The 14382-nt window shown below is 37.8% G+C and overlaps 2 protein-coding genes across 2 annotated transcripts; one reads left to right on the forward strand and one right to left on the reverse strand.

The window, feature by feature from the left end:
• Window positions 1-4469: 4469 nt before the first annotated feature.
• Window positions 4470-5663, forward strand: MELLADRAFT_105482 (uncharacterized protein; the record flags this gene model as incomplete). The annotated part of the gene is made up of 4 exons (XM_007408675.1): window positions 4470-4494; window positions 4859-5118; window positions 5569-5587; window positions 5617-5663. The coding sequence occupies 4 exons, from the start codon at window positions 4470-4472 to the stop codon at window positions 5661-5663; spliced, it is 351 nt and encodes a 116-aa protein (XP_007408737.1).
• Window positions 5664-6637: 974 nt separating this feature from the next.
• Window positions 6638-9956, reverse strand: MELLADRAFT_105483 (Hypothetical protein; the record flags this gene model as incomplete). Its single annotated transcript, XM_007408707.1, has 7 exons — window positions 6638-6725; window positions 6943-6951; window positions 7008-7091; window positions 7190-7329; window positions 8063-8697; window positions 8788-9160; window positions 9822-9956. The coding sequence occupies 7 exons, from the start codon at window positions 9954-9956 to the stop codon at window positions 6638-6640; spliced, it is 1464 nt and encodes a 487-aa protein (XP_007408769.1).
• Between the last annotated feature and the right edge of the window lie 4426 nt (window positions 9957-14382).

Here is a 14382-nt window from a genome sequence, read left to right on the forward strand (position 1 = left end):
AGTACTACCAGTATGAGTACTATAGTACTATAGTACTATAGTACTATAGTACCGATAGTACTATAGTACTCATACTGATAGTACTAAGACTGATAGTACTATATAGTACTATCAGTCTTAGTACTATACTACTATATAGTACTATCAGTATTAGTACTCTAGTACTATAGTACCCATACTGATAGTAGTACTAATGGTACTGATAGTAGCACTACAGTATGTGTTCCATATATACTATATGCAGCATAACATCATACATCTCTTACATACTGTAGACACAAAAAAATCAAAAAATCAACAAAAATTAGAATATCCACTGCATACCAGAATTAGAGGACATACCATACTCAGCTTGCTTGTGTGAGAGGGACTACACAAGAAAGCTGCAGTCAATGGGCACTGTCAGATAGACATACAAGTAGAAAATAAACACGCTTGAAACCCCTTGATACACACAAAATATACAAAGCAAACAATACATACAATACATACCAAACACAATAGACACATTACATACCATAATTAGCATACAGTTAAACCTGCGCAAATGCATACCTGCGCAAATGCACAATCGGCTATCTTGCATAAGGCTTGGGTTCCACCACGAGGGTGTGGGCCAACTTTAAGATTAATGCATAATATAATAATGCACAGCGTTTTGGCGGAAAAATCTGGATGATGGTGGTCATAATGCATAAAGCCCCGGGGCCGTACAGCCCTGGGATTCTTTCTTTGACTACCCTTTTTGTATCTATTGTTTGTCCTGTATGGTTTTTTTCTACCAAAGGTGTTCAGGTTTGTTCATCATACTGACAATAGATACAATGTATACAAGACATACAATGTATACAAGACATGAATGACATATCATACTCAATGTGTTTGTGTGAAATTAAGAGATCCCGCGGTGTTACACTTCACCGCCAACATAGATGCCTCAGATTGAAAAATCCGAGGCATCATCGGATGGAAACCCTCGGACAGGTCTTGTCCGAGATTTGATCCGAGGTATTTTTTGACGCAAAATAATACCTCGGATCAAAAACTTGGAAAGATTTTGTCCGAGGATTTGAGTCCGATGCTACCTTGGATTTTTCAATCCGAGGCATCTTTGTTGGCTGTGCTTCATGGGATATGAGCAGGCCTCATTCTTTCTGCCCGTTTTTGCCATTTGTTCTGGCCATCTTTTCAATTTAATTGTGGCTTTGTGAGGTTGTGAAAGGTACCAAAGAAGTCTGTGCAAAGATGAAACCAATCAAACTGTTTTGACCGCTGTGGGCAAAGCCAGGGAAGGACGTGAGATGACTTGATCAATTTGGAAGGGTTGGGGTTCCGCGGGAGCTCAAAAGGCACATCGAGGCACATTTCCAGATGACACCCTTTGGAGGAGCATACCAGGGACATTCCATGGGTATTGTAACATGGAAGTATAACTCAAAAATAAAGAAACTTGAACCCCCTTGATAGATAAAAAACACACAGCAGAAACAATACATACACTACATACAATCTACCCCATATACAGCGTGCATACCAAAAATGCCATAGATACTATACACACTATACTTACAAAAAATACACAACATATATAACAAAAATACAAAACTTACACTGAATACAAGACATACATGACATACATGACATGCAAGACATGCAAGACATACATGACATACATGACATATTATACTAAACCCATTTGTGTGAGACAGACCGCACAAGAGATGTGGTCTCAATTTCAAGTTTGCATTCAAAGGGCACTGTGGAATAGGGGTATACAACAAAGGTAGACAAAATTGAACCCCCTTGATAGATACAAAGATCATAGAGGAAACAAAAATCCCAGACATACCAAACATACCATACATACCAAGCATACCATATACACCATATACACTATATATACCATGTAATAGATACATACCATATACACTGTATACACCATACATATCATATGCACCATACATACCATATACACCATGCATATACCATGCATATCATATACCCCTTACCTGTCTACACCATATATACACAAATGCAAAGAATGTACTACGCCACACTGACAGACATACAAGAAATACAACACTCATATCACTTTGAGGAACTACACAAGAAATGTGACCTAAACTTCAAGGTTGCAATCAACGGACACTGTGGGATAGAAGTAGACATGAAACGTAAATAAGCTTGGAATCTCTTGATTCAAACTAAACATACAACACCAACAATATATACAATACATACAATACATACAAATGAAACAAATGAAACAATAGGGGGTTTCAAGTTAACTTTTTTTTTACAAATTTTTACGCTACAACAACTTGCTCATTGTTGTAATATATGTGTTAGTTTTTCAAAGCAGGACACCTTTTTAGGTGTCCCAAATTAAAGACATGTTGTTTTTACAAAAAAAGGATACAAAAACCTTACCCAAATTTATAAAAATTATGTAAAAATTGATTGAACTTGAAACACCCTAATACATACAAAACATAATACACACAATATAAACATACAATACATACAATACACAATACATAGCCTACATGCCATACATTCCATGCATACAATGCATAACATAAACACTGTAAATTTCATATATACCAAGGCCGCCACAGATATGATCCTGGTATTGTACCAGCGATACCAGTACCGTATCTGTGGTTACAATACCCATGAACTTGGTATCTGATATTGTACCTGACCTATGGTACGGTACTGAGTACTGTACCGTAGTCCACAATACTATTTCTACTCAGAGGGGATGCTGTATCTTCCCATACAGCGAGGATACAGTACTATACTGTATTGTGAGACACAACGGCAGTATGGTACCGTACCGTATCTTGCACCAACGGTATGGCACCGTACTGTAGTACCTTAACATTAGTTGGATGAGTTGGGTGACTTTAGCCCAATGCAGGTATATTGAGGGGGATGACAAGGGAATGGACTTATAAATGTGTATAGATATGAAGGCATGGCCCAGAGGGCCGCCACTAGGGTACAGTACTGATACTGTACCTGTTTTGTGATACTGGAAAACCGGGTATCTGGTATCGTACCAGAAATTGATTACGGTACGCAATACCGTACTGGGTCCTCCGCTACCGCTCAACAGGGGGGCATGGTGCCGTACCCCTCATCCGGTTACAATAACCGCAAATACAATTACAAGGAGACCAGGTACGGTACAGTACAGTACCGGTACTGGCACCCTATATGTGGCGGCCTTGTATATACCATATGCCACATATGCCCCATACATATAATGAATACAATAAATGCCTTACATGTACGCACCATACATATAATGCATACATACAATAAATGCCTTACATGTCATACACACCATACATACTCTACGCACCAAAGACACAAAACATTCAGAAATTTGAAAAGTTCAAAACATTCACTATATACCAGACATACAGGACATATAGCACTTGGCTTGCTTGTGTGAGAGGAACTACACAAGAAATGTGTCCTGAATGTCAATGCATTCCATGGGTAATGTGAAATAGAGGTCTACATAGAAAACAAATAAACTTCAAACCCCTTGATACATACAAAAAAACATACAAAACATACAATACATACAATACATACACAGCATACACAACACAACAGAGAGAAACTCATCAGTTTACTTATCAAAAGAATAAAATGTTCCCAAAGTTATCCCTAACTGGAAAGAGAACTGAAGTCTACAATGGAACTCAGAGGAAATCTTAACAAAACTTCCTAATGACACTTTTTATAGTTGACAGTTCTCCTGAGGAACTTATAAGCTTTTGACCAGTGGGTATTGTATTGTATTGTATTGTATTGTATTGTATTGTATTGTATTGTATTGTATTGTATTGTATTGTATTGTATTGTATTGTATTGTATTGTAAATGTAATGCATGTCATTGATTGAATGTCAGTGTATGTTAGGGGGTTTCAGCTTTTACATAATTTTACTCTACAACAACTTGCTTGTTCTTGAAATATATTGTATATATTGTATGTCTGTTATGTCTGGAATTTTTTGTATATTGTATACATAATATATTGTATGTCTGGCATGGCTTGCATCTATTGTGTGTATTGCATGTCATGAAAGTTTTTTATGTATTATCATCAGCTTTCCTGGTGTAGAATGACCGCATTTTACATTTGATACCTTTGAAGCACATACTTTCTTGCGTTTGTTGTCCAAATCTTGCAGTGCAGTTATTTTTCTGTTCGTTTATGAATTTTTATATTTGTGTACTCCTGTGATGTTTGAAGTCCTGCTGCTGTCGTAGAGGGATTCACTCCGGATTACTACTTTTTCTGCTGTGCAAAGCATTTGTTTCACTGGTATGTAGTTTGTGTCTGAGCAGCTCAAGGAGGTTTTATTGGTTGGGGACAAAAATTATGTTCAGGGCCATCTGCCTTTTCCAGAAAGCTTATTGGATCCGTCCTCCATTCGCATAGACGTGATGGCAGAAATCATTGCTCTTTGTGGTCAGCACTTCAAAGATCTTAATTGTTCATTTGTGCAGTTTGTTTCTCTTGTGTTCTGTGTGACAGAATTGGTTGTATCAAATGCCTCAAGGTCTTGGGGATTGTTGGCAGAAAATATTGCAATACTCAAATAATTCAAAATCTTTAATGCATCTACTCAACTCAAAAACTAATTTGGAATCCCTACCAATCCACTGTGCATCATCATCATCCTTGAATGTGGAGTGTGGTGCCTCCACCCAACTGGCTTCACCTCTGGTTAGTTTTATACAGCAGCAATGTTTGGGATTTTGTCAATCTTTGTGCAACTGAGGTCAGAAACATCATATTACTTGAACTGATAATCACTGGTGGTTGGATCTAGCTGGACATATTTTGCAGACTTTAAAGCATTCCCTACAAGCAGGCTTTGTTGATCCTGTCCCAGCTAGACTTTCTGTTGATGTCCTCAATTACAACTTTGCTGATTTGCAAGTGAGACATTGCCTGGTGTGCAATTCTACACCTGAAAGATACACTTGGTTGCAAATGCCAATTTTTCAAACTATGGTAGTCCTCATCACTATCTATTGTCATGTTGATCCTTATTGGAAAAGACTTTTGGGATTGTTTGAATATGTAACAGTAAGTTAACCACCCAATTTGAAAGCTATAGCATTTTCATCTTGAAATGTCTATGCAGGATGATGAATTAGTGGAGGCTTTCAGGACTTTGACATAAAATATGTTTCTTTGGATGTATGAAAGATTTCTTGTTATGTGTACAGTGTTGAAGTGGCACATTTGCCTATTTTATTTTGTAGGAGGCTTCTTTTGTTGTTCAGATATTGAACATTGGTCTGGTGTTGTGGTTATGTCTCTTGTTCTTCAGTGTGTGTCATGGGCTTAGTGTTAAATCTGCTGATTGATATATTTTTCTTTTGCACTACACTATCTGTGCTTTTGTTTTTACTATATTGTGGTCTGTGTTGTTGTGGTTGTCTTTGATTGTGATTTGCTTGCTTTTATTGACTTGACCCTTCAATGGTTTTTGTCTTTTTATGCTTTGGTGCACGGGTTTTTGGACGATTATAGGTCGCACTACGCACTAAAAGTTATTTTATTTGATCATTCAATTTGTAGTTATTGTAGTCAGATCAATTGATGAGCGCGCGCCGCTGGCATGCTAGTGTCAGTTGAATTTTGATAAGATCCTTTATCTTCAATAGTAGCTGTTGTACTGTCGTTCTCAAAAAGCTTGTCCGAGTTTTCCCGCAAAACTCGAGCAATTTGGCGGGAAAACTTGGACAAGCTTTTCAAGAACGACAGTATCAATAAATTGAACCAGAGTGGTAAGATCAAACCAGATCACAAATCAACCATGGACATCATCTGAGATTTTATTGACATGAGAATACAATTGTTGTTTGGGCAAATTGCAAGTTTTGATAGGAGTAAGTGACTATAGTAATAAGATCATTGAGAAAATTGTTTGAGAAAAAGATCACACCTCACAACATAATACTACACAACTCAATTCTTCACAGGTGACACTCTTAATACCAACAACCCTTTGTTCCCAGTGCCACTGATAGTACCAATAGTACTACCATTACTACAATAGTACAGACAATACCAATGTCACTGAGGTTACTGGTGCCACTGCGAGTGCCAATAGTACTATGAAATATGATAGTACTACTACTGGTAGTACTGCAGTAGTACTACTCAATAAGTACTATGATAGTACTACTAAATATGTACCATGATAGCACTACAAGTATTCAAAAACCAGCACGCTACTTTGTGGCACTTGAACATTGTTAGTAAACCAATCTTTGCAAGCCTTGACCACTAAATCTTGACCTGGGAATCAAGATTTAGCGTAATAGTCAAGATGTTCATACAATTCGGAACTGGCCAATTCGGAAACTATTTCAAACTTGACCTATAATTATCTGAGAGAATGAGAGAAATTATCAAGCAATGTAAAAGTACTTATTATTTGGGATGATACTGACGTCTAATATATCCAAATTACTGGGTTTGTTCCAATATGGATTCAGCTAAGACCGAGAAAAGATGAAATGAATGAACCAGCTAATTCAATGAATGTTCCTTGATTCCAAAAATGGAAATCTACTAAACCAAGAGATCCAATTGCTCAAGCTTGTACTGCCCCTATACTTCTTTCAAACTTTAACTTCAGCAGGTTTACCACCCGGATTAACAGCTTCATACTGAGTGATTCCCTACAATTGGATCAGCGAGTTGGGTTTTTATTAAATATAAATTACAATTCCAGTCAATTGGATATCTGGCGTCAAAACTAACATTGTCAACCCCATCAATAGCTTCTACAAAATCATCATACATTTCGGCCATCAAAATGGGTAATGATTTGTCATCTGATTCAAGTTTCAAATGCGTAGCAATAATTTGTTTGCCAGAGTATCTAAAAACACATACCTATCAATACTATGTAAGGTCACATCAAATTTTAAGTAAATAGCTTTTAGAATCTGAAGACTTACTTATAAATCAATCCAGTAGAAGACAATTTAGTAAAATGAGAAGTCGGATAAGTTTCATCGAAACCAAGTTGATGGTGATCATGCCTATGTGCATCGGTTTTGTATTCCGCTCCCACATCAACTCAAGGTGTTGAGAACTCCTTCAGACGCATCTTTCCCATTGGAAGCTCTGACAGGAATACCATTTAAATGTATTGAGATGAGTTTGGTAAATTCTCTGCATAGATTCTCGTGGTCGAGGCATTAGATTGTGCTCTTGAGAAACGGGTGAACGGGTAACATCGGCGAATTGGATGCTATCCACATGATCAGTGTGTAGTACCTGGTACAATCGTGAAATGTTTTTCAATGCTTCCTTTCAGGTGTTAAGGATGAGGTCTGGCAATTGAAAGTCAGTTTGTAAGATACTCAGCAAAGTGATTAAATACAAGGCTTACTTTAGTCTGATAATTCTGTTTGTTTTGACTCGGACGAAGATGATCTTGGGTCGGTGAGGTGTATAGTTGGGTCGGTGGAAAGATTGATTAGGTCGGATTTGAGCTACAAAACCTCGGTTAAAGAGAGCATTAAGTCGATTAGAACTATTGCTGCCGAGATAACTAACCATGGGATTCGAATTATCCTTACCTTCATGACTTGGAGATCGAAATTCTCGGCCAGTTGATAACTCGGTGGGGTTGATTTGGATGAGGGAATTGATCCGGTGATTAGGTCGCAGAATGGTTGGTTAGATTTAGTCGGAGTATATATCGGCTTGGAATAGCCTCGGTTAATCGTCGGATGATTAAGTTGGGCTGGTTAAGTCGGTCTGATCAAGTCGGTGCTATGTCGGTTGACATAAGTTGGTGGAAATCTCGGACACATGATCCGAGGACTCCTCGGATTCAAGTATCCGAGCCAAATATGTTGGCAGTGACTGCAGGGACATCCTGATTATTCAGGGAAGAATTGTTTGTGATACTCAAATCTGTGGTTGATGATATAGGTAGAGAAAGTGAAGAAACTGAAATTTGTTGAGCTTGAGTAGGCTGAGATTCCAAAATCAAATTTTCTACTTCCATAGTATTGACCAAGAGAGCTGTTTGAATTTTGTTAGTCTGAGAGGCTGGATTATCAACTTCCTTAGTATCACCTGATTTGAATGGTTGAGCTTGAGAATTCGATTCTTCAGGAATAATTTGAAGAGGGTGAGAAATCGATTCATTAATAGAGTTTGGAGGAGACTTATAAATAGATTCAGCAACATTATTTCGAAGAGACTGAGAGGTTTCTTTGGCTGGAGTATTTTGAGGTTCAGTGGACTGAGACACTGGATTTTCTACTTCTGTACTATTATCTGAATTTAATAATACAGTCTGAGAAATTGAGTCTTGCCCCGTTTTTTGATTTTCACTTGGATGAGAATGATCACTTTGTTGGATTTCAGGAGTAGGAGATTTTTCATTATCTAACTCCAGAGAATTAACTGATTTCAATAACTGAGCATGAGAAATTGAATGATCGGGGTTGTTGTTGGCTTCGGTTATGTTATTAACATTATTCAATACCTGTGTAGTATCAGCTGAAATAGTGTGTGAAGACGGAGGAATGGTAAGATTGGCAGATGGTGAAACTCCAGTCGACTGAGTGGTTTGATCATCCACGGCCATAGTGGATGTAACACATCCAGTTGAAGGTCCTGAAGGCTCAGCTGTAATAATTGTATATAATCAATGTGGGAACAAAACATGTTAGCACCAATACAGTCATCATTTCGATTATTGAAAATGTCTTGACCTACTTGAAGGATAAGGATAGTATTCAACTCCACCCTCACTATGTTTGATCATTTTTTCCACTGGTAAAAGACTTTCATTTACTTGATCAATTACTTCAGTTTCATTCGATATATCCATTGGAATACCATCTAAATTAGTATCAAAGTCTTCTTGATTTTGTTGAGGGTGTGATTTATCAGTTTCAAGAAGTTCATTGCCGTCTTCTTCCTCTTCTCCACTTGAATCAGATTCCTTGGATTTTTGTTGTTGATTGCCTTCCTCCTCCTCTTCATCTTCTTCCTCTTCTCCACTTGAATCAGATTTCTTGGATTTTTGTTGTTGATTGCTTTCCTCCTCCTCTTCATCTTCTTCCTCTTCTCCACTTGATTCAGATTTCTTGAATTTTTTTTGTTGATTGCCTTAGTCCTCCTCTTCGACTTTGTCTTCAGTATCCTTGACATTGTTTTTACTTGATTGATTTAAGTTATCTATCTGATCATCCTCTTTTTCTTCGTCTTCCTCATCAGATCCTTCTGCATCATCTTCTGAATCATTTTGGTTGTCTGAAGGTGGTTTGGACCTCAGAGCCAACCGTGGTCTTTTGGTTCGAACTTGAGTACTAGTATAATTCGCAGAGCCTTTTCGGATTCGATCTGAGCGCCTTTGATTTGGAGGTGGTTCACTCTTGCCTTTTTCAATGAATTTGACATTTGGAAGAGTAGGAGGAGTGATACCGTTTTGCATATCTAGAAACAAGAAATACAATCCGAAGTCAGCACTACGATAATATCAACCCTCAGCTTGTTCAGAACACACCTTCATATGCCCTATCACATATTTCCTCAAGCTCCTTGATTATATCATAGGCGCGAGGAGGGAGTCCTGGGATGCTCTTTTGGCTATGACACATAGCTATAGTTTTTGATACATTGTGATAGAACTCTTCTTCAGTCAACTCTACTATTTCATTGTCAAAGAGACCGACACTTTGGACTCCATCCAGAGGACCATGAGTAGAAGGGGCTTGAGGAAAAGCCTTGAATGAAGGAGGCTCCACCTTTGGTACTGCTCTCTCGTCATCGGAAGAATTATCTTCATTGCTAGATCTGGCATAATCATCAGATGTGGACCCACTTGTTGGATCAAAGAAGGTCTTTGGTGGTGTAGGACGGTTGTCTAACTCAGATGACATTGTTCAAAACTAATCTTTGAAAGGTTTTTGATTTGATGAAGACCCGTATATAAAAAGTTATGAAAGAGTTACTAATTTGACCCTGAAATTAATCAATAATTTAAAATTATATTTCAATCTGATCAAATTCTACTACTTCAATCGCTGATGTTTCAATAAGATCACTATTTTGAGAGTATTTCAATGATTTGAATTTCAGATTGACAAGATTTGATTGTTGAGATATATATATAAAATGATATCAATGTATAATTGATTGATTTAATGATTGAATTAAATTATTAGGATGTAAATCGATTCAAATCTTGATATTTGATTATATTTGATATTGGATGGAGTAGTTGAGAAAAGGTTGTGAATGTAATGATATTAACTAGACTGTTTCAATATTCCAGAATGAATTTCATTTCAGCTTATGTGAGCTCATTGTGATTGATATGGATATTTAAAGGCTTACCAGTTTTCAAAGAGGTTGTGGTTTTGGATTGGTGTTGAAGTTTGTGTTGAAGTTGTGAAAAAGTGGGAGTTGAGTTGGAAAAGTTGGTTGAGGAGAAGGGAAATCGATCGTTCACAACGATCGATTGAAGAAAGGGAATCATTTACTAGGGTTTTGACTTAGGCCAAAACCCTAGTAACCCAGGTAAGTGGTCAGCCACATATGTACAGGCCCATTTTCCACTCGATCACTCGGTGATCGAGTGGAAAAGGCCCTGTAGGCCTGTCACAGTGATGACAGGCCTACAGATGCTCTAGACCAGGACCCTGGAAAGCCCCTATATACCCGCCTAATTGGGTATGTAGGAATTGGCCTTTTTGGGTAAAAATGGTCCTTATGTTCTGTGTAGGAATTCTAAAAATTTGAAAAAAAAAGTCACACAGGAGCCTTATTTTGTATGTAGGAATATGTCAAAAAGTGTGGAAAAAAAAATTAGGTTTCTTACACATTAGGTAGGAAAGAGGGTTCTCAGGGCCACCAGGCTACCCACTTCAATACATAAGGTGAGTAGCAATGATCATCGAGTCACAATGAAACCCGATGTTATTGTGTATAGATACCAATCATGATAGTATTGAGTTTGAAGCTCAGGTAAGACAATTTTTTGCACATTTTTATGTAAAAGGGTGTGGAAAAATGTCATATTATGACAGTTGATGGTCATTGAAATCGAGATGTCTGACAGTCTGGCATGGGTCAGCAAGAAGGTTGTTTCAACCAGTTTCAACCGAGTCCAAACATTTGAAATGGCCTGAAAGTTGCTGAAACAGCTTGATTCTGCTCGATCACAACATTTTTTTTGTTTGATCTTGATAGTTTTCGTTGATATTAGACACAATTACTATATCTCGCGTAGCAAAAGAAAAAAAACAACCACCAGGATCCTGTGGCTTCTGATCACGCCAATGCAAATGGAGCCACCAAATTGGACCCTCGGACATGTAGTAAATTGGTAGCCATCATGCTGAAAAACTCTGAGCAGATGGACAAGGCTCTGGATCGCTTACATCGATGGAACATTCATGTAAAGCTTGACCTCAATTGGATTGCAAAAAATACATCAACAACTCTCGACATCGCAACACAAACACTTTATACAAGTGGCAATGTATCAGAAGACAATCCACTTGAAGTAAACAAGTTTGTTGTGGTTATAAAAAACAATGTATGTCATCCCCTGTTTCAAATATGAAGCTGCCGACTCTGATCATTTAATGTACTCTTGATTCGTTTTAGATGCTTTTTTTGGGTAAGATCTGTGCTCTCTACATTTACCAGAATGGTAAGCACGAGTGGATCACCAAATCGTCCACTCGATCTAAGCTCTCATATGCATCTACCCAGCTTTACATGTATAAAGGGAATCCTGGAGCGTGTAGTTTTGAAGAAAACTTTCCAAATCGCCTCATATTCTCGCATCTTGATATAGCAGATATTCACTATGTGTTTCCCCCCACCTCATCAATGAATATTACTGAACCCAAGGCTAACACCATATGGATTCCTCAAGCTTATCGTGCTATGTTAAAGGCTATGAGCCAGAAACAGTACATCAAGGCAATTCTCGAACAACTTGCTGTTGAACACGCTAAAGCTAGAAAAAAATAAGCTATACTTGAATTGTAATATCTAACTTGGTTTTTATTTCTCTCCACCTTATCTAGAGATTTGATTTTGTGTTATTTCTTCAAGTTGTTTCGCTTCATCTCTCCCAAATTCAAAAAAATACCAGTCTCTTTAGTCCCTTTTCTGAAACGTTTGACTGCTCTTTTTCTACTTCTTGATATTGAATTCTCAGACCCTGATCTCCCTCATGTGTAGAGATTCACTTTGATGTTTTTACCTGTTACAGCAGTGGACCGACTGCAGTGGCTGGCCAGGAACTGGAAACACAGTCCCTCCAGTGGCTGGCCAGGAATTGAATTACTCGTTTTTTTTAAAACTCAACTACATAACACTACATAGCTATACTACTCACTAGTCTATTTCTCTCTCAACAACTTCAACTCTTGTGATTCTTCTACCAAATTCCCAAAAAAATATACAAGTTTTTCCGGAAAAAAAATCAAGATGTCTAATTGCTCTGAAACGCCCAAAAACACAGATTTTGAGGGTCCTTATGCAGATGGAAGGAATATTGGGACCTTTCTCCAAAAAAAAAAATGGTCCTTTGTCAACAGGTAGGAATCCGAGTTTTTTTTGTGAAAACCGGCGAAATTTGTGTAGGTAGGAGGGGAAAATTTCGGGATTTCCATTAGGAGGGTATATCGGGGCTTTCCAGGGTCCTTCTAGACCACTCGATCACTCAGTGATCGAGTGGTCTAGAGTCTGTCAGCACTGTGACAGTGCTGACAGGCCCATTTTCCACTCGATCACTCGGTGATTGAGTGGAAAAGGCTCTGTAGGCCTGTCGCAGTGCTGAAAGGCCTACAGATGCTCTAGACCACTCGATCACTCGGTGATCAAGTGGTTTAGAGTCTGTGAGGCCTGTCACAGGGCTCCTCGATCACTGGGTGACCGAGTGGTTTCCAAGTACCTGGGACCGTTAAGGTCCCAGGTACTATACCTTTTAAAGTTAAGTGCATCAAACTTTAAAAGGTACAGTATCTGGGACCTTGACGGTCCCAGTCCCAGGGACTTGGATTCCACTCGATCACTGAGTGATCGAGTGGAAGATGGGGCTTTCAGTGATACACAGAGGTACCAGATCTTACCACCGGTGGATCTTACAAATCCGGGTCATTATGTGTGTAGTAAAAATCATCATCAGAAACTCTGAAAGAATTTCATATTTTCTTTGATTATTTTCGACACATGATGAATACCTATTTTAATATATGATTTCAATTAATAAGCTTATAAAAGGGAAAAATCTTTAAAATGATGGGTTCATTACTCTTTCTTAAAACAAAAAGAAACCATCATTTTAAAGAATCTTTCAATTTTAAACTAGATTCAATCTTAGCACTTTTCCTTTCCCGCACTTGAATACAATTCACCTAAGCAGGCCATCTGTCTATTGATTTCTTCTACTTTTGAATCTTGAATTTGAAATCATTTCTCTTAATTTGGTTTTGATGAATTTTACTTTAATTCCTCTTCTTGTTTCTCCTTCACACTTCTAGTATTAACTTGTACTTTCCCTTGTGAATGTTCTTTATCTGTTCTGGCTTACAATGAAGATTAGGTACCTCCTAATGTACAACTGATTTTCTGGAACTTTGTTTTTCAGAATTGTAACATTGAAAAGAATATTTTGTAATTGGTTTTTTCTTCTTTTAATTTTTCTTACATCGGGTAATAACTTTGCAAATGTTTGTCAAGGTTTTGGATACCTTTTTTTTGAGCTGATTGTATCTGGTGTCTTTGCTCTTGATTATTTCATTCTTTTTACTTTTTATTCATTTCTGAAAAGATAGTTTTATGTGTTCATGACTTGAAAATACATCATGTTAGGCAAACAAGTTTATGATCAGACCCTGTACATCTGGGATGTTCCAGTCTTATCTCCTATGTGCATGTGCATGGATCTTCATATGCACGCATGGATCTGCAAGTGGCAGCAGGTATGTGAAAGTATGCACATGAATATGCGGGAAACCACAAGAACACTGCAGATTCACGCAATATGGGGATCCATACTCAAAAGCATGCAAATCTGGAGTCTAGGGTGATGCACAATGTGTGATATAAAGACTGCCTCTCTGAGGAAGTCCTTTCCCCTCCAAAGATCAAATTATTTCATCCTGTTTTCTTCACATTTATAGATCTACAACTCAACCCACATGTTACCCACACATCACATTAAAGAACCAGTATGTGCTGGGGGTATCAACTTCAAAGTAGCTTCAATAACTTCATCTGCTATTGAAATCACTCATCCATTCCATTCACCTTTGCACATGATTGCAAAGGTTTCTGATGAACCTG

Source organism: Melampsora larici-populina, assembly GCF_000204055.1.
Source record: "Melampsora larici-populina 98AG31 unplaced genomic scaffold MELLAscaffold_13, whole genome shotgun sequence".
Lineage (NCBI taxonomy): Eukaryota > Fungi > Basidiomycota > Pucciniomycetes > Pucciniales > Melampsoraceae > Melampsora > Melampsora laricis-populina.